The following is a 20,382-nucleotide window of genomic DNA, read 5'->3' on the forward strand; positions in this document are numbered from 1 at the left end:
CGACTGTAGATCATAATTGTAGAGTAACTGATCTCACACGGTAATCCTTCAAGATGAAAACATGCCTTAATGCAAGCCTGGTTAATGGCTCCAACAAATTAGACTCTACTTCACTCGGAGGCTAGTTCATCACGCTGGCTGACAACACGCGCTGCATGGCTTAACAGCTGTGCAGCATCACTAAGGCTCTCTGTCAGGCGTGATCGTAACAAAGCTATACATGCCACGGAGTCACTTATATGCAGTGAGACTAGGGGCCAATAGTGATCATTTACTCAGCAACATAAAGTAGAATCCAGTATCCTGTTAGAAGACTCAACGACCCACTGGGACAACCACCTTCCCTGGAACAAACATGCAGATGAATGTGTTTGTATAGAAACTTCTTACCTCTCAGCCAGAGACACGACTGTACATGGAAACACTTTCCAAACAAAATATCTGTTGTAGAAATAACAAGCCGTAACTGAATAAAGAAATTCTAACCCTGGGTCACAGTGTGACACACAAGCTTTTAAGTTATTTGATTTAGTATTTCTGTAAAAACATCCCAAAGTTATTTCTGCTAAATGGAACAGAACAGAGATCATGAGCAGTTAAGCAGTCGGACAGCTCGTAAACAAGCCAACAGTCTCTGGAGATAAAGCCAAACTTTCCCGTCATTGAATCATTACCATCGTTGAAGAGGAAAGTACAGCCAAGGACTGTGGGTCTGCGCTGATCCAAGAAATCAAGAACTCATCGGTAATGGATGTTTCCAACAACAATGTAACTGGCTGCTCTTGTTTTAATCTTTACTCTTTTAAATAGTTGTGTTGAAATACCTAGACATTTCTCGAAGGCTTTGATAACATCTGTAAACATTCTGTGTTTGACATATCGTTGAGCCACACACTTTATAAATAGGTGGACAACATGTCTCCCAACATAGAGATTTGAAGCCAAAACACCGGGTGCTGCTATGTGTTGACTACTTGTGTCAACAATGATCGGGTATTGGTGCCACAGTATCAAAATCCCACCAATTTATCTGCCTGACCAATCAGAAGTCAGTATCAGCTGTCAATCATGATGTTTCACCATTTTTTTACAACATCAAATAACTAATAAGTAAACGTTCCAGAAAAACATTAAAAAATATACATCAGTGTGATATATAACTACGTAAAATGTATCTGCACTGTACTTTGACTTTTTACTTTGGTCAATGTTTCATCTGATAACACAGCTCCACCAGGGGGCGATCATTGCATTTTTTTCTTCTGTTTTGCCAGGTCGTCCATCTTTATATACAGACTATGGTTTTGTCTTTTAAGATAGCTGTAGATGTTGATTAATTATTATAATGTTGGCATATTTTGCTAATATTATAACACGAGTGCAGTGCACGTGACTGTGGTCTCTGTTACTCTATAACACTCTCTGTCCTGAAAATAACACTCAGATAGACACACATATTCCCAGGTACCCTCAATGCTCCGAAGCTATTGTGATGGAAAGAGCTGAACCCATCTGTCAATTACGGTAAGCTCTATTGGGCCATTGTCTAAACAGTTTTCTCACTCACTGGCGAATCCAGTGATTTATTGTCAACTGCCTCGGCATCAATATACAATTGGGAGACACTAAGCTGTGATGTCTGAACACAAACTATTGTCAGAGTATCAGCATAGCTCACATTAAGTGCCATTTAGATTATTCATTGAATTGTGCTGTGTGAAAGCCTTGTTTGGATTTGCTGTCTGTAAGGAGAAGGCCATTATCCCATACACTAGGATTCCACCGTTATGGATCTGAGCTTCTATTTACTGCAGATTCGCCATTCAAGTGGATGAATGGTGTCCGAGTTGAACCAAACACACTCGGTTTCGCAGAAAATGTTGTGGGTCAGCTTATCCTGCCCTGCCTCAGAATCCGTAAGGTCAACTGGATATCAGTGTCAGGGCTATTCTGCTGCTCTGACATGCAATTTATCTCTGTTCAAATATAAAGGGGAGCCTCGGTGACAGGAAGTAGCAGGTCTTTCATGGCTTGTACTGGCATCAACGTTCCAGCCCGGGCGGAATGAAAAGAGCGAGGTCACCGAAATGCTAGGAAATCCAACACAACCTTTTAATCTGTCACTTTGATTTGCTGATTAAGTCACTTTAAACAGACGGAGCAGGTTTCTCTGTCACGATAATGCGAGCGGACAAGTTATTTCACCATCATAATTTGATTCCCGGATCGTTTCTGGCATGTAACGTCGCTGCAGCACAACCTGATTGGATTGACTGAGTCATTTTGGTCCAACACATGGATTTATCCCAGATTGTTGTGATTTAAGCGGCTGTTTGTTTCGTTCCCCTCCCTCAGGACAAACATGCAAAAACTCAAACCTTCAGAATTGGTAGCCATCAAACCACATCATATTTGCCCCAAAAAAACATGTAATTCCTTGATTATGCAGTTGTTGTCAGCATGTGGTATTTGTTGAGCATGTGAGCCGGAGCGCTATTGTAATTCATGCTTCGTAGAGAAATGCAGGGGGAACAGGAGAACTCGGAACAGTACAATTTCCAATGAGATGCTGAAATATGGAAAACTTAGAATATTCAATTATTTCAGGGCAAATGAGATGAACATGAGCGCTGCGTGGGGCGTCGGGGGCCTGGAGAGCCTCGGAAGAAAGCTAAAATATGTCTCTGCGTTTGACACCATTAACAAGTGTTAACACATGACCTGTGGCAGCTCCGCACCATTCCGGGCATCTTCTGCGGCGGAAAGTCGGAGCCGAGGATTCAGGCAGTTGGATAAGGGAGGGAGAGGGAGAGGGCATGATGGTGGATAAGGCGAAATGACCATGTGCACATGTCTGGCGGTGCGGCTTCTTGTTAGCACACTGTGACCCTGAGTTCCAATGTCTCAGGGCTAGCCAACTGTTTTCCTGCCCTTTTGTATGTTTGGTCCACATAACAAGCTCGGTTATATCGTTTTCATTACACCATCATGGTAAAGAACATTTAAATGGAGTGAATAAATAGCTGTATAGGTATACACCCTTAGAGCGTGTTATACCATCATCCGTGTTATTATTTTGCTTTATGTAGCAGGCAGTGGATTTTAATAGCAGTGCTGAAAGGATTATATTGAGACAACCTTGGGAGAGAAGCGATAACACAGCCATGGGCATCTGTCCTTCCTGCTATCACTAACCCACTGTGACATTTTGGCTGAGGAACGGCTCAAACCAAGGCACTAACAGCGCATTTGCACGTTTTTTTTTTTTTGTACAATACGTCAAGGGACACGATTTTTCCGTTATTGTACAGTTTGAGACTGAAGAGGCCCCGCCCGTCATCTTCTATTGTGATATGCTGTTGGCCGTTAGACTCTGGCGAGGTAATCCTGATAAATACAATGAACAAATCGAGGATATTAGTGCCGTGATGTGCAGTCGATAATATTTGGCTTCATTAATTCCCATGCCCTGAGATGACATCCAGCCCCTATTAGGTTTGAAATCTCATCCCCTTCTCCTCTATACCTCAGCTGTGGCTCAACCGAGCAGCCAAGCAGATAATACGCTCTGAGCTCTGAAACATGTACCATTATAATTAGCTTTGTCAGGTCCGAGCCCCTACAACCCTCATGCAGATAATATGATAATATGTCTTCATAACCGGCTGACCTTACATGCTCAATATTTCTCCCCTTATGAAGATTACATGTCAATAAAGTAATTGAGTCCCGGGGTGTGTGGCAAGTGAAGATTTAGGTTATTGGACTTTTCAGGGTAGTGATGTACGAGCGTTATTATTCTACCTGTCAGGAGATGTGCAGGGGGCTGAGGACAGTCCGAGTGTGTCAGGGGGAGAGGAGAGGAGAGGGGCATGAGGGGTGAGAGAGAGCGAGAGAGAGAGAGAGAGAGAGAGAGAGAGAGAGAGAGAGACCGAGATAAGGGGAAAGGAGAGGGAGAGAGGGAGAGGAGCAGGAAGAAATGAAGTGAGCCGAAGAGAGAGAGAGACGGAAATGAAGAGGAGTGGAGGGAGGACTGGGGAGAGCAGAGGAGGCGAGATCATTTCTCACGAGCGGGGACAGATCCGCTGTTAATCATTCCCTCATACCTTCATCTCGCTGTCCCCTCTCTCGCTCTCTGCATATGAACAGGGGATATGTCATATTAATTAACAGATGTAGAGTTACAGTGGAGCCGGGGGAGGCCAGAGGGGCATGAAATATTCCCCACAACACTCAGCTATCATCACCTCCGCCACACACCTGATTGGCTGCCGCGGGTTCATCAGTTTAGATTCTGGCAGGAAACGACGACAAGTCATTTGACGCAGAATCGTAAATTTGAGCAGCAATTTTCTCCATTGCTTCAACCTTATGGTGCGCGATTTAAATGCATGTTCACATTTTGTAATCATTCTGTGTTTACATATATTCTCACACACACACATAACACATATATAACATATACAATAAAAAGGATTTATAGGTTTCTTCAGGTGTCAGGATGACTTCCTCAAGCCTCGAGATCTGATTGAATTCGGTGGAGATGGCTTTAAGTAATATGATGTCATCACTTCTCTGGACCTCGATGCCATGAGGAATTGACATGGTTGGACCCCAAAAGTTGCCTTAGAAAATCAAATTTAAATTACAGAGATCCAGATTTTTATTTGGATGTGCAGGCAATTGCATATAATCATAAATATCAGCTCTCTTAACATACCAGATTTGTTTATATCGCAAAAGAACCGCAATGTTGGAGAAAGCAAAAAATATTTCCTGGAGCACCAAAATGAGATTGGTACTTTCCCGACCTATACCACATCCTTCCACCAAGTTTTGTAGTTATCTGTCCATTGGTTTTCTAATAACCCTGCTAATTATTAAATACTTACAAAAACATAAATACGAATAAAGGATACATAGTATACATTAATAAATTAATACATGAAATAAATGACTAAATCGCCAATTTGGGGTAAGTAGGAGTTTAAGCAGTTACTTACAATAATCATATTGTTCACATTGAAATTGGCATGTGTCACCTCATTGACTGGATTTCCCGATGTTCCATCAAAATCTGTCTTGCTAAAAATGTCTTTATTTCATTTGAACTCTTTAGTGTGTATTGATACAGTACAACACACGCTCTAACTTTTTGCTCGGCTTTACCACCCACTTAAAAAATGTAAATTTCCCTTGAATACTGTTCTAAAAAGAAACGGTAAAAGGTCTGATCTTGACAGAGCACGTATGCAGTAATCTACACTTTTTCTCTTGCCACGCACGGTGACAAATTGTGCTAAATGCTATATGTCAAGGTACCGTTTTGTCCATCATAATTTGACTGTCAGCGCTGGAGACAGAGGAAATGGGATGTGAAAATGTGTGGCGCATTGAAGTCCAACAATGAAGGTTATGCACATTTTCTGCTGCGAGAGAAGCAGAAGGAAGGGACACACACAAAGGCAGGGTGGGGGGGAGCAACGTTAAAGGATATTTTACCATGTCCTGTTGGATTAGGCTGGGAGATTGATATCTTCCAGTCAGATGAAGCTCTGATGTAAGTGATCTAGCCTCTCCATCATTGTGACATGCAGCTCTTGGCTAACGCTCATCCGTGTTGATGGGCACACCCCACGCCACGAGGGCCCCGGCTAACATGCCCACCTTCCTCTCTGGCCCGCCTCTGCCTGCCTCACTCTGCCATCTCTGTTCTTTTATTTCTATTGCCCTTCTCCCCTGTTTTCTGTCACCATGTCATGTCCAATCACTGTTTGGCTGGCCAGGCACTCAGTCGGGCAGGCAGGGAGCAGGAGCCCCAGGTAGAGAACTGCCTAACAGGCATCAGGATGGGCACTGAAATGACTCTAATAATGGGGCCCCCGTGTGGCCCAGACAGGCCAGTCAGTTAGCAGGGCCAGGATGGGGAGTAATAAGTGTTTGATGTCTACAGGGGAAGGAAGTGTGAAGGAGCACAGCCAACCCATGGCCACTGCAGTCAGGCAGGTGCAGCCAGCCAGGGTCTGAGGGGGGGAGCTGTGGAACAAGACGTCAGATTAGTATTGATATGTGTCAAGCTGGAGGTTGCCAGGCTGTTTGTTTAAGAGTGTGTCTCCCAGTGGCAGCAGCCATGCAGTAATTGATGTCTAGCTCAAAAAGACAAGCTGGAGGACAACCCGACGTGCTTGGCTCTCAGTTAACAGCCGGAGCCCTGTGAGACAACCATTGTCCGTTTTATGTTGGTGAGGAAGGAAGAGACCACCGCACCACTCCCCACCTATATCATCCGTGCATGTTCATGTCTTTGTGTAGAACTCCGGCGGCCGTTCCTCTCGTGGCGAAATTTGCTGGCCGTCTTTGATTTGATGAAAATTGCCCCTGACAGGTAGCGAGGTGCCATTTTGCCCACTGATGCGTGAAGTCCATCATTGTCTGTGCAGTTGAGTTTAGTTAACACGGCACTTAGCGACTGACATTGCTTCAGAGCCAGAAAAACACTGTCATTGTCGTGTCGTTTATCTTTGCTAACCAATTTCCAATGTGTTCCTCGCTGAATGCCCCCGCTGAACGCTTGTAGCTTATTTTTTTTTATTTTTTTACAGTGGGCACGTGCAGCTACATGGCGTCCCGGTGCCCTCTAAGTGTGAACTGCATTTCAGAGGCTCGACACATTTTAAACCCCTGATATCAGAAGGAGGAGGTTGCTAGGCACCTTCCAGTGATAACGCCACCGCTGTCCTCTCTAGTATGGCTATCTGGTAACAAGCTACTTCCCTTTGAACAGGTTTTATGTGGTTGTAATTGACCTGACAATGGGGTTCATTATGCAGTCCCTTTCATGCTGTTTTGCCTGATAATTATTATTTAATGTGTTCGGATGGAGAGCATCATTAATTCATCCCTTCCTCCAATGTCAAAGAGATGAACAGTGAAGTTATCACTCTCTGGTGATTAATATTGTGCTCTTTTGTTATTGAATCCTGTCCCAGTGATTAAACCTTCATTGAGTCACTCACCAAGCCCGCGCTTATTAACGACACCATTAACGCACGCAGCCAAACCTCTAATTGCGATTTTCACTTTTTTTCCTTTTCTATTTTTTTCGGTCGGAGGTTTGGGCCACTTATCTGTGCTTTTCTTTTAATTAGAAATTCTGGGTGTAATGAAGAACACAATCAATCAGTGTCAGTGGCGTGCATGCGTGCGGTGATTTGTGATCCACGTGTTGATGGGGAAAAAGAGCGCTTATGATTACTGGCGTCATTAGTGGTTTCAACGTGCCCTCAATAACTCCAGCGGTAAATAAGCGGCGTGTCGTTGTTGTGCTTACAGGACGTTTTTAGTTTTATTCATATGCAAGTTGTGCGTCGTCATTGAGTTTGTTGGATGATGCCCTGAGAGGGACGCTCCAAGGGGACTCGGGACTTTGTAAACTGGCTGAGTCCTCTGCTTTACACCCCCTCTCCTCTTATCTCCAGACACCAGAGCTACTGTAACCGGTGTTCTCTACGAGCTCTACGCGGAATAAATGTCACTGAAATTAATTTCACCCTTTTTTTTTTTTTCATTAGGCCCCCCCACAACGGTAATCTGTTTTCAGTCAAAATTTATGTGCCCCAGAATTCAATTTCCTTCTCATCCCCATAAGCTGAAAGTACAGAGACTGATAGGCATTCATCTGGTTATAACTGTAATTCACCCATCAATGAATAATGCCATCCTCAATTTAAAGTGTTTGATCATGGCCATTTAGTGAACTGACAGTGACGGAGTGTCAATAGTCCATCGTTAACCAATCCTGCCGATTTGCCATAAAAACAAAGCCAATACCAACGGAATGAACTGCGTTTCTTTTTATTTACGACTACGGTTCATCACATGTATTAATTCAAGGTATTTGTTTATTTTGTCAGTAATGACCACAATCTCCTTCAGCCCTCGGTTCTTGATGCACATGGAAACATACAGAATGTGTTATTGTTGCACTTTAAGGAGAATCATGTGGCAAAATCAACCTGGTATTGATCAGGGCCGGTTGAGCCATGACCCAGCAACCTTCCCCTGACAGCCCATCGGCCTGTGGCAATAGCAAATCTTTCAACTCTCCATCTCCCACACACACACACAAACACACACAAACTTTCCCCCTCTTATTTTATTTTTTGTTGGCCGTCTGTATGTGCATTGTTTTGATCTGAGTCATGCACTCAGTTCCTAAATCTCCCTAGTCTCGGTTTTAGAATTCTCCACACCAATAAACAAACACCTAATGAAAATGGAAAGCAAAAAAAAAGTGCCACACAGCGCATTTAATCTCAAGAATGAAAGTTTATGTGAGTGTGTGTGTGTGTGAGGGAGAGAGAGAGAGAAACATGATGTTTGAATGGGTGACAGACCAACCACTGACTGACTGACAGGAAGTATACAACATGTCAGGCTGCCTGGTGAGAAGTGTTTGGAAAGTCTTGACGTCAGAGCCTCATCAAATGTCAACAGAGAGAGTAACGGTTATGCTGTCTTCCTCCAGTCTGATGGACAGGCATGTCATTATGGAGGCTTGTTAAACTGAGATTATAATCAGTTCAGCAATTGATATCTAATCGTGGGTATACATTTCTTTGTATGGCTGCAAAATGGCACCATTAAATGTATATAAGAGTGTTTTTCAGTCTGTATTTAAAGCCGCTGTATGTTTTACCACCATGCATGCCTTTTACTGCACTATTGGCTTGTTAGAATACTCCTTATGTCGTGGGCTGTATAATCCTCCCCTGCCCTCCCGCCCCCCCTCCATCCCTCCCTCTCGCTGCCTTTTCCCCAGCCTCTGCCTGGGTGAAAAATGGGCCACATTTTCCCAATAGCCTGTGTGGATGTGGAGAGTATAAATGGCTAATGAATTACAGATGAACATTGACGCAAATTAATCTTCCTGATGTCCCAGGGTTATATGGCAGCTATTTAAAAGTTTAATCAATACGCTGAAGTTGAGAACATGCAGGCACTGCAGTTGTCTGGCCGCAGTAAACAGCCAGGAGGGGAATGGGGGAGGCCTGAGTCCCGGGGCATGCATCATAATGACAGGCATTTATGTTTAATGGACTAAATATTTTTTATTGGTTGACGCCAAATGTCACTTTAATTCTCAAAGTTACACACGGGAGTTTTGTTTGAGACAGAGAGATGGGTGGGGGGGGGGACACCTGAGCCATTAACTAATTGACAGGAGAGTGTATTAGTAAAGATTTGTATGGACAGATTTAGTTTAAACACACACACACACACACACACACACGCACGCACTCTCACACACACACACACACACACACAGATATTTCAGCCCTTGTTTGTTTATATTGGTCACATTATACAGTATATTTAGTAACTACTTACAGTTTTTATGCCTCAGCTGTTGCAAGAGGCCTCATGTGTTGGACTCGTCTGTTCATCCCAGTTATGTGACCGCATTATCTCAGGAGCGCCAAGTGGGAATCTCTTATGCAAAAACCTTCACTTTGACTCAAGGATGAACTGATTAGATTGTAAAGGTCAATGAACACACAAACTCAAAAGTCTTTTTTTAAATGAGTCTGGACAGACATGGCTTTAAACTGCAACTTGATTGGTTTGCGGGGGTCTCACTGAAAAATAATAATTTTACTTTTTTTTTTAAAATGACTACAAATTGACACAATACTGCCAACTGTGCCATTGTGTAGTTGTTCATTTAAAATTTGGAAATACAAGTTTGATAAATCACATGATAGTTGATAGATAGTTATAGTTGTTGCTTTGTCTCATCTGGAGTGACCACTGTAATCTTTCCAATCAATGTTTACTCGTGCAAAACAGTGTGATTTTTCTCAGCTTGCTGTGATTTACACTGAAATTCACAACAACAACCAAAACAGTCGCTGGCTCTTTGACTGCTGGTCCCAGATCAGGAAACTGCAAACTGAGGTTCTTCCTTTTTACAAAGACAGCATTTGGGTAGTGCTGAATGTTGTTGATTTGACTGCTGAGGAACAAAGTTGTTTAGCCATTTTTACAGTGTATTGCTGTGTCTCTGTTGTGTATCTTGCTGTGGAGAAGCAAGTGGGTGTTGTGTAGAAATGCACATCTGGAGCGAATGTGTCCTGCATGAAAAACAGCCTCCCAGTCCTTTCCTGCCGCGTCGTTCAGCCAGATTCAGGCCAGTTTTAGTTATAATATTGATTTTAGTCTGCATTTAATTGATATTGATGTTGACTCTGTTAAATCAAACAAAAAGGAAATCCAAGAGATGTAAGCTTTGATGTCATGGTCCTTGAGTTGCTTAGCACCGTCACTGTTTAACTCTTCGTCTTTCATAACATTTTAAGAAAAATATACAAATTAGAAAATGCTAATACACTGACACACATACCCAGCATACCAATGCTAAGTGCCATTTCTCTCCGTGCCACTGTGTCCCAGCCCGCCTCTCAGTGGGCTTATTCCCAGTCCACTGGCTGTTGGTTTATGGGACGCAGGGGGGTTATCTATCTGCAGGCTTCCCTATAGAGAGGAGGTGGCGACTCCATCTCATGACGTTGGGCTGAGCTGATAAAAGGACAGCCGGAGATGGATCGTGTCCACAATAATAGCCCTGGCTCACAGCAGCCTATGCCCCGAGCTCATAAGTCACCCTCACACCAACTTTTATGGATGTCTGCCCCGTGACTCCCTCCGACCCTGCCCCTCCCCACCTGCCAGTGTTATTTCAGCGCTGGGAGATAATACCGAAACTGTAATCGTCTTGTTAATTGGCTTTTTCCCATTTTCAGTTTTTCCCTAATGGATGGCAGCAGTGATGGAATTGTTGGCGGAATGGCCAAAGTAAAGGGTGGGAAAGAAAAAAACAGGCGAGGCAACAAAACAAACATAAACCACAGCAAACAAGAGGAATCAGAGGGTGAAGGAGACGAATCAAAGAGAGCAAATAAAAGAGTAAAGAATGTGGAGGTGGAGAAGAACAGAGTGGAAACAGTTTGAGACAAGAGGGGAGGATAGATGCGAAAAGGAGACGGGACGAGAAACTAGGAGTGGAGGGAGTGGATTCATGCCAAGAATAGATAACCTTGATGTTAAAAGCTACATCCGTCGGATGTGTCTCTCTGTGACATATTGATGGCCCTTGAAAAGAGTCAAGCTGATTGTATGCAGGGAACAATCATTAAACCCACTCACTCCCTCTCTTTTCCCTGTGTGCTTGCACGTACGAGTGTGAGTGTGTGTGTGCGTGTGCGTGTGCACTGATTAAATGAGTTTCGCAACACACCATGTGAGTTCATATGGCTGGTAATCTCTACACTCTGACTAACAGAGGCCCCAGCTGTAGCGTTTGTGTTTTTTTTAAATTAGCCAAAGAGCTGAGTGATGTGCTACTACATTCAATAGTAAATATTAGGAACTGCATTTGAACTTATTTCAATGTCCCTGCTCCACGCACGACCCCTGATAGAAAACAGTAGACCACCGTCCTATTTTAGCTTTGACGTCCAAGAAAATATAAATAAAGTATTGTTACTACTATCACTTGCAAGGAGAAAATTTTGTTAATGCAGAGAAGTCATAGTAGTAGTAAAGTACTGTTCATAATTTTGAAGATTGCAATGATCTGTAATTTGGCCCAGTTAGGTTCAATGTAGGAGCCTTGTGTGAATGTCTGTGTCATCAGGAATCCTAAAAGTCACTTTAAATAGTTTTGAGTCATACAATTATTAAGATTCAAACCTTAGAATTATTTTTGTAACTTTTGTGAATCTCTGTTCATGTCATCTTGTGCAACAAGGCAATCTTGTATCGGTGATTACACCGGCTTTATTGAGTAAACTAATGTATATAGCTGCTTTCTACTCATTGATTTGACTTCTTATGGAAAAAAATTGCATTTAGAGGAAGAAATAATACTTTTGTTTTTTACCATGTGTTGATTTGATGCTGTAGCACTGCACTTATGAGTACAGCTCCCTCAGAGTAAGCACAGTGGCAGAATGGCCCATCAAGCCCCTGTAGAGAGGGCACATGCTTCGGGTAACAAGCTCCGAAACGACCAGACTGTCTGATGATGAACTTCCACGGCTGCGTTCACCAAGAGGACGATACAGGACTGTACAGCTCTCTTAATAAAGACAAGAGGGTTAGCTGCTCCCCTTAAAAACAACAAGGTGCTGTGCAGCAACTGCCGAACAAAGGCCTGATTGTTCCTCCACCAGGACATGATGGAAGCATTAGCCTCCACATCACTTTGTTAATCCGTCACTTTAATGGCTGCGCCCATTGTCCTCGCCACGGTGTGTTTGTGCGCTCAAGATCAAAGTGTGTACTGGTTCGTGTGTGTGCTTGCGAGTTGTGGGCTTTGATTCCAGTGTGCTCATATATGGCTTTGGGATACACAGAGGATATTGCAGACTACTGGGTTTGGCACTGTACCACTTGTTATTAAGTGTCAGTTCATCAGGCGGAACCCCACCTGCGTGAGTGTGCCCTCGGAGTGTGTTATGTAAGAGTGAGTCTGGCGCTCGGTTGCTCCCTCCTCTGTCTCCGGCCTCCACATCTTTCTGTGGGTTCCTCTCGTAATAAGAACGAACTCTCGCTGTGAAGGCGAGGCAGCAAAATGAAATGTGTTTATGCACAAAACAAGCTGCTTAATGTAGTCGTGAAATGTGGCAAGAGCTGGAGCTGGAGCCGGGTTGCACGGGAAATTAAGAGACACATTCAAACACTCCTTCACCCCCTGGGAAACAGACCTCGGCCCTGTTCTACTACTCCTCTTAATTTACTCCTCCTCTTCTCCTGTGATCACAGGTGTAGCCTTTTTTCTCCCGGACAGTCACAGGTCACACGTCGTCCAGAGGTTCGTGATTGGTGCTAGAGAATCACAGAATGTGTTCCCTCCAATCTTTCTCAGTCCCCATAGGCTAGTGACGAGATCAGCCGAGTGTAAAGGCTTGGGGGTCCTTCAGCTCCAGCTCCCTCATCTGTGAAGGTTATCTCGGAAAGGCTTTGGTTGCAACCGACAAATATATCCCCTCAAGGTAATGTCTTATAGGAGCCTTGGTTCTGGTATCTCAATGGGTAATCTCTTTAAGGGCCCCACTCCTGGAGAGAGTGAGTTTCTCGCCGGGTAAGCTGTGAATATGTGAAAGGCCCCTGCATCCATGTGATCAGAGCACCGCGAGACACCCTGAGTCCTGTGGTGTCAAGCCCAGTCTCCAGCCGTGGCACCTATATCCCCAGGCAAATCACGGCAGCTGGAATTCATCCCTCCTCGCCCCAACCTCCCCGCTGTCAGAGAGGCACACAAACACACACTTATATGTACCCCTCACACACCGGGGGAGCAGGCAGGCATGGAGCTGGTCCCGGATTTTATCGGAGATGACAGCTCCTCACACTTCAGTGTTTGGATCACCTCAAGTAGCTGGGCTATGAGGGGAAATGAGCACTGCTCCACTACAAAGTCCAGATTTAGATTGACTGAGCTTGTCCTCGGGCCTGTGGGCTGCTGCTGCCGCTGCTGCTGTACTGCTCCTCCGCCTGACAGAACACCCACTACTGCTGCAAGGGACTGGTGTGTGTGTGTGTGTGTGTGTGTGTGTGACTTTGTACTGTATATGTGTGCGTGTGCATGTGTGTGTGTGTGTGTGCGTGTGACTTGGTAGAGCCTACTTTGAAGAGTCAGAGAGAGTGGGGTAAAGAGAGCGATGTGTCAGGTTTGGTTAGAATTGAGGGTGGCATCAGAATATGCTTGGCACTAATATGGCACCAGTATCTCTGTCCCCGTCTCTGCTTTCTGTCACTTAGTTGCCATTCTCTCCCCGCCCTTGACAATGTCTGTTTGGATTATGAGATTGGACTTAGCGCTCGGAGCGCCCCTCATCCCTCCGTGACACCCGCCTCTCCCATAAGTCTCTCCTCTCCTGGCCTGTCTCTGGCCTGCACCCCCCCCCGCCCGTCCCTCCACCCTCCTCCTATAATGCACTTGATGCCTATTTAAAAAGCCTGGCGAAAGCTGTATCTGTTCTCCTGTCAGAGGATCATTGACGGCACTAATGCCACTTGTCCTTGCCTCATTTGGCGAGAGGTGACACCTAGCCACGACCCACCACATTCATCAAGTGGCAGCCGGAGCGCTGTGACATCAGAGCCGGAGCCGACCAGCCACAGACACTGGCCAGTCCTCTCTCCCTGTACAGCAACCTCTCATTACTACATAAGAAAGCCACTGTCGGCCATCTTGAATAAGACGGCATGCGGCTTATATTTTCGGTATTTTCAAGAATTGATTTCAGCAGTTTATCTTAAAACGAAATCACAGAAGATAATATTCTGTTTTCCCTTTGACCGATGAGGACAATAAATGATTTGACTTCCAAGTATTCAATTGAAAACAGCGATATTGCCTGAGAGGTAATATAAAGTTCTCAACTCCAAAATTCATTAATTAGTCCGTTTTATTTGCCTTTTAAATCAAGGCACAAATATACACATGGGCATACCCCACCCCTACCTGCTGATAGTTGGATGAGTGCCTGCTGTGATGTATGTGTGAAACTGTAAGTGTGTGTGTGTGTGAGTGTTTCAGAGTGAGTGCATGTGGGTGGCTGTGTGCTTGTTACTGTCAGGACTGTGCCCCGAGGCCACAGTGGTCTTTCTGTGGAACAAGATGTTCGTCCTTCCCAGCAACACCTCTCAACCCCCACAAGGAGCCGACCCTGACCACTCCTGCCATTTAAAGCTTCCCTGTGGAGATTCTTGCACTAGAGTAGACAAACAAGATCTTTGTTTACATTCAGCCTTTCTCACTAAAACTATATCGTCTGTGCTCTCAAGGTCTGATGAATACAGTGAATACTGTGTTTACTGCCTCGTAAAATGTTACACCTCATTTTTGACTCATTCTGTGTTTACATCTGTTCACGGTCGCCTTCTCCGTTAGTCTGACTCGGGATGCGGCCGTTGTTAGAGACCCGGTCCGAACACTTTCTACTGTATCCACAGATGCATCTTTGAAGGATTTTAGGTCCTTTCCATGTGACACTTTCTGAGGGTCTTGTTCCACAGGTTGAAAACCGCTCCTGCTATTCTATAACTCAAACACAGTAATTATGCCTGTGGGCCTGGTTCCAATGTTTATGACTAAGAAATTATTGATAATTGATTGCAACTTTACTTCCGGCGCTGAAATGTAGTGAGATACGGTACAAATTTGGTCATAAATTGTCAATTATAGCTTATTGATTCTATGTGCACATAAATTGTCTCGTAGCTATACTTTTGTCTGTGAAGGTTCATTTACTCCACCTTGGCTCACAAAGTGGCCGCCACTGTCTATTCACTTCCATGCGTCCTTTCCGTTTGCAGGGTTGTCAAGCAATACATCCACTAGAGGGCAGTGGAGAGTTTCAGATAATGATGTTGCGACGATTAACCTCTCGAAAAAGAGGCGAAAGCAGCTGTTTGCAACTCGCAAATCTCTCCTCAAGACATTTGTAATTTCTTCCTCGTGCTCTATGATCGTCTAGCTGGACTACTGGCTACACTGCCCCCCCATGATCTCTGGTAGTACTGCTCTGTTTTGTCCATAACAGCTTTCAGAAGACGTCTACAAACAAATAATGAATGAAACAGAATATGTATATATACATTTGTGATTGTTAATGTTTTCTCATTTATCTATAAAACTACATACCTAACCCACACTTTGTCACATTTTACTTTTAGGGGTATTTGCGAAGTGTCGCTACATCTACTACGGCAAGCACTCAGAAGGCAACAGATTCATCCGCAACGACCAACTCTGATGGAGAGAATCGGGTCGGACACAGAGAGGGAGACGGACGACGACAGATGTCAGCAGAAGGAAAGATGACTTAACAAATCCTTTATTTATTAAATGCACTGCTAAAGCGTGAGAAACTTAGCAAAATATGTTATGGTGGTTATGCAAGGTCAACTCTTTTTTTGGGGGGATCTTAAGATCTTACCCAAGCACTTCGGCCTCTTCTGAGCTCGGTCGGCTTCCAGCTCAGAGTCGGACATGACACTCCCACTGACATGATTGCCTCTAAGCATCAGCAACTGCACAACCACAGACACACACATGCAAAAAGACACACTCTCTCTCTCTCTCTCGCTCTCTCTCTCTCTCTTTCTCTCTCTATCTCTGTCTCCCTCTCTCTCTGTCCCCCTCTCTCTCTCCCCCTCTCCCTCTCTTACACACAGATCCGTTCAATTGCATCCTTTTCTTTGACAGCCATGATGGATCACCCATCCACTGGCGCCACTAATCAAGGGTGAAAGGGGTGACGGTCACACACCTGGGGCCTGACATAGACTCATCTCTCTGTCTCTCTCTCTCTCCCTTTCTCTCTCTCTCTCTCTATTTGTATCCTTTACTTACAACAAGCACACAGCCACCCACACACACACACACACACACACACACACACACACGCACACACACACACACTTTACTGCTGTTTGAAACATAAAGACATCAACAGAACAAGGTTTAGAGGCTTGATCAGTCTGGTTTGTGTCAGAGTGCAGAGTACTTCTTATTTTATTCGAGCACATTTTATTGAATTTATTTCAGTTTAGAGGAGAAAGAGAAACTTGTTTAAAAAAAATGAGATATACATTTGATATTCAGGCAAGGATTTTGTTAGTTTTCTGTTATTATAAACTGTTTTTCAGGAGGAGATGTGTAGATGCAGCTTTTAAAGTCAAAACATTCCAATATTAGCTTTAATGAACTTTGCATTCCAGGTGTATCTTTGTGTTATTGTGCACTGCGTGTCTTCAGCCAGTTTACTGCTTTCTATTGTGATGACTTATACATTTTCAGAAAATTGCATTTGACACAATATCGACCACAAAGTTAGAACCAAATTTGGTCAATGTTTACGTTTTATAGTACTTTTAAGATGGTTAAACAGTGATCTGTGTTAATAAAGAATTGTAACAACAGCAGAAAGTAAAGCGCTGCCATTTTTTAATATCTGATCTTATAGTTCTGCAGGCAACCGTCCAATCTGAGAATCGGAGATGAATTAATGATGTGATTGATGTAATGTAAAACTGTGTAAGTGCGCTTCAAGTATTAAAAGAGGTTAACTTATCATGTGTCTCCTGTCGTCTGCCACCACAACACGCTGATTGTGAATGATCAACTATTTCACATTAATATTTTTTTTCCCTGCACAAAGCGTTTAGAGCCAATCAATATTTTAATAGCTCCGTGTTACTCATCATTATGAGAGTGTGAGAAAAACGTCCCTGATCGACAAATCTCAAGTCAGATCATGTTGTGTCAGCTTTTACACGATCTCCTCCCTAAATAAACCTTGTTGATGAAGTAGAGATGAGAGAATTGCTGTATCTGGGTTTTGAGAGATGATGAGCTTCAGTCAAGTGCGTCAATCATCCACACGCAGATGAAGCAAAGGTCAGGGATAGCCTCCTGCCATGTTTGTTCACTGCGTCTGGCTCCGTTTATTTCTTATTCCTATTAGCTTAAACATTTGCAGTACTTTACAGGACTCGTGTGCACGTGAGAGTGTGCATGCCTGCTCCCATGTGCTCATACATCACTTCCTACCGGACTGTGTGACCATATTCCAGCTGACATGCCGTTCAGGAGCCTGGTCACTAGTGCCGGCGTTTCAAAATGACAAGGTTTATTTGTCCGTGGTTTGATATGCTCAGAGGAAACTGGGGCTGACAGCCGGAGGAGGCAGGAAGAGAGGAACCACAACAAGTCCCCGCCCTCCTCCTCCCCCCACACGACACAAAATGTCATCCTTCCCCTGGCTGCGGCGCGCGCTCAGCCATCCTGCTGAAAAGAGCAGACATTTAAAACTTTGTGACATGTGTCACAGGCACTGCCATTGAGCCAGTGCCACTGACGGAGCTGGAATTGACAGGCTCCGAGCCACCGGAGCTGGCTGGGGGACACACCGAGTTTGGTGTGTGTCACTTCCCATCCTCGTCAGGGGCGCATCCGAGCTGCCGCGCAAACACAAACTGCATTATGGGATGGGCGTGGAGTGCCAGAGCGGGTTGACATGTGCTTGACATGCACCTTTGTGCATGTGAGGGGATGAGTAGGAAGCCTGGCACAGCGGCCAGTGGATTAATTAAGGTATGATCCACAGATCTACCTGTAGGCACTGCCCTCCTTGACCCTCGTCTCTGTCACTGCTGCTGCTCCTTGGGAACTTCCTGGCTGAACAAATGGCACGCCACTTCATCAGTGCAGATCAGTGACATTCTGCTATAGGAACCCTGCAGGCTCTTCTGCTGGCCGCCATGTGTGTGTCTGCGTGTGTGCACTCAAAGACAGTGTAACTCTGAACCTCTATATTGTCAGTGTCTAAGCTTGTTGGAACCACAGCTGGATCTCTGCACAGTGTCTGTAAATCATTTTTTCGCTTTTCACATTGGAAAAGTGACAAAACTCTGAAGACGTTATTGTTCAGTTGGACGGGAATGTCACACAATGCAATGCCTACACGGAGTCTGACATCCTGTATACTGACTGTAGAAAATATATAGAAATATAAATACGCGTCGCATACTGTATTCCGTACTGTAACAGTGACACAAGGATGTCAGACTGAGGGAACGTTAAAAAAGTATCTGCATAATCTCTGGGCTCTATATTGTGGCAAAGCACAATTCACCCGTTGTGTGAGAGTCACTGTCAGAAGAGCGAAGGACCAAATCAGCCCGTCACTACCCATCAGCCCTCAGCCCCGATGACTGATTGGCACGAGCTAATGCAAATATACAAGAAGACAGAGGGAGGGGGAAAGAAGGGACTTGTCTTTATGAGTGACAAGTGGCCACTGATAGCAGAGCAGCAAACAGGATGGGGTGAGATTCAGATTTGACACCCCCCCTGGCTCTCCCTCCCTCACCCTTTCATCCCCCCCTCCTGCACCTGAAGACATTTGGCTGCACGATGCTTTCTCACTGGATCCAGAGGAGCCAAAGGGTGGGGGCGAGGGGGGGGGGGGGTAGGGGGGAGAGAGTGGCCCTTATTTCCGGCCGCTGGTCGTAGATGAGTAACATTCGTCATTCAGGGTTGTGCTGTAGTAATTAGCTTGTCAGTGGGCACCAGGCTGAGCTGGCTCTTTCCGCTAAGAAAGATGGACAGACTGACACGGGAGCTGACAGCCAGTCGATAATGTGGCAATTAATGTCATAAATAATTCCACTGCCAATTATATCAAAATGGACTCTGTTCTCTTTACAGGGTCTGGTTCTGCCTTATCATTTCTTCTGATAAGGGGAACAACCGTCCTCAATCCCCCCCCCCTATAATTATGGGGCTTTTTATATGGAAATACAACACGGCCCCACTCACCACATGTTAAAGAGGGCAAATGCAGAAGGGGGGGGGGGGGGTGTGGATAAATGCAACATGCTAATTAATCTGCGTTCCATGCCCTTTTACCTCGAGTATTTCAACGGGTCATGCAACGAGGCCATGAGGACTTTCAAATGTCACGGCGTGTACGAACGCAAGGAAAACTTGATTTGAAAACGCAGACAATTATGTGAGAGGGATCGATGGGAGATGATATTCTAAAGGTTGCGAAAGCTTAACCAACAGTGAGAATATTGATCCCGACGCCCCATCACTTGGTGGGAAAAATTACGTCCATTCTCTGTCTCCAGGATGCGGGTCAATCAATCGCGGCAGGTGAGGAGAGACGCTGGAATCGTCGAGGGTTCACTGAATAGCAAATGGGCTCCATATCGGGGGGGGATAAAGAGGGGAAAGTGTGAGTTCGCTTTGAAATGCTTATCATCCGCCGCCTCTGCCTGTCTTCATGGGCTCGTTTGTCTCGACAAGTGACTCGGCCACTGTGAACGCTCCCCATCAGCCTGACACCGCTCTCTTCCTGTGAAATGTATGAGCAAATAAAGTGAGCTCAGCACATGTAAAGCCCTCCTAATGCATTGTAAAACAGCCTTAAACACATCAGATGCATCTTCGGGACGGCAAGGTCGCTCCCCCCCGGTAATATATGGTCTCTGCCGAGAAGTCCCAAGGTCGCGTCAGATTCCCTCACATAATGCACGATTTCCCGTTACTCTCTGACTCCAATCATGCCTTGCAAGCCTTGAGATGAACATTTTCCTAAGTAAATCAGCCACCTCGCTGGCATTTCTATTACCCCTCTGTGTGCACTGACAGAGAAGATGAATAACGCTAAATAATAACACGTGGTAACAAATCAAATTTACTACTCGCAGGGAGGAAGAGCTGCAGCGGATGTAGAACCATTGTGTGGGTTTTGTTATTCTTTCATCTCGCCTGTGCATATTTTGCTTTATTTCCCTGTTTTG

General features: G+C 44.7%; 1 protein-coding gene across 1 annotated transcript in view; it reads left to right on the forward strand.

The window, feature by feature from the left end:
* lrmda (leucine rich melanocyte differentiation associated) overlaps positions 1 to 17,144 on the forward strand; it is a 195,399-nt gene extending 178,255 nt beyond the window's left edge. The window contains exon 7 of the mRNA XM_062400902.1: positions 15,745 to 17,144. Within this exon, the coding sequence (XP_062256886.1) occupies positions 15,745 to 15,824 (80 nt within the window). The 3' untranslated portion in view covers positions 15,825 to 17,144. The remainder of the gene's footprint in view (positions 1 to 15,744) is intronic.
* The last annotated feature ends 3,238 nt before the right edge of the window (positions 17,145 to 20,382 follow it).

The sequence above is a fragment of the Platichthys flesus genome, chromosome 12, assembly GCF_949316205.1.
Source record: "Platichthys flesus chromosome 12, fPlaFle2.1, whole genome shotgun sequence".
Lineage (NCBI taxonomy): Eukaryota > Metazoa > Chordata > Actinopteri > Pleuronectiformes > Pleuronectidae > Platichthys > Platichthys flesus.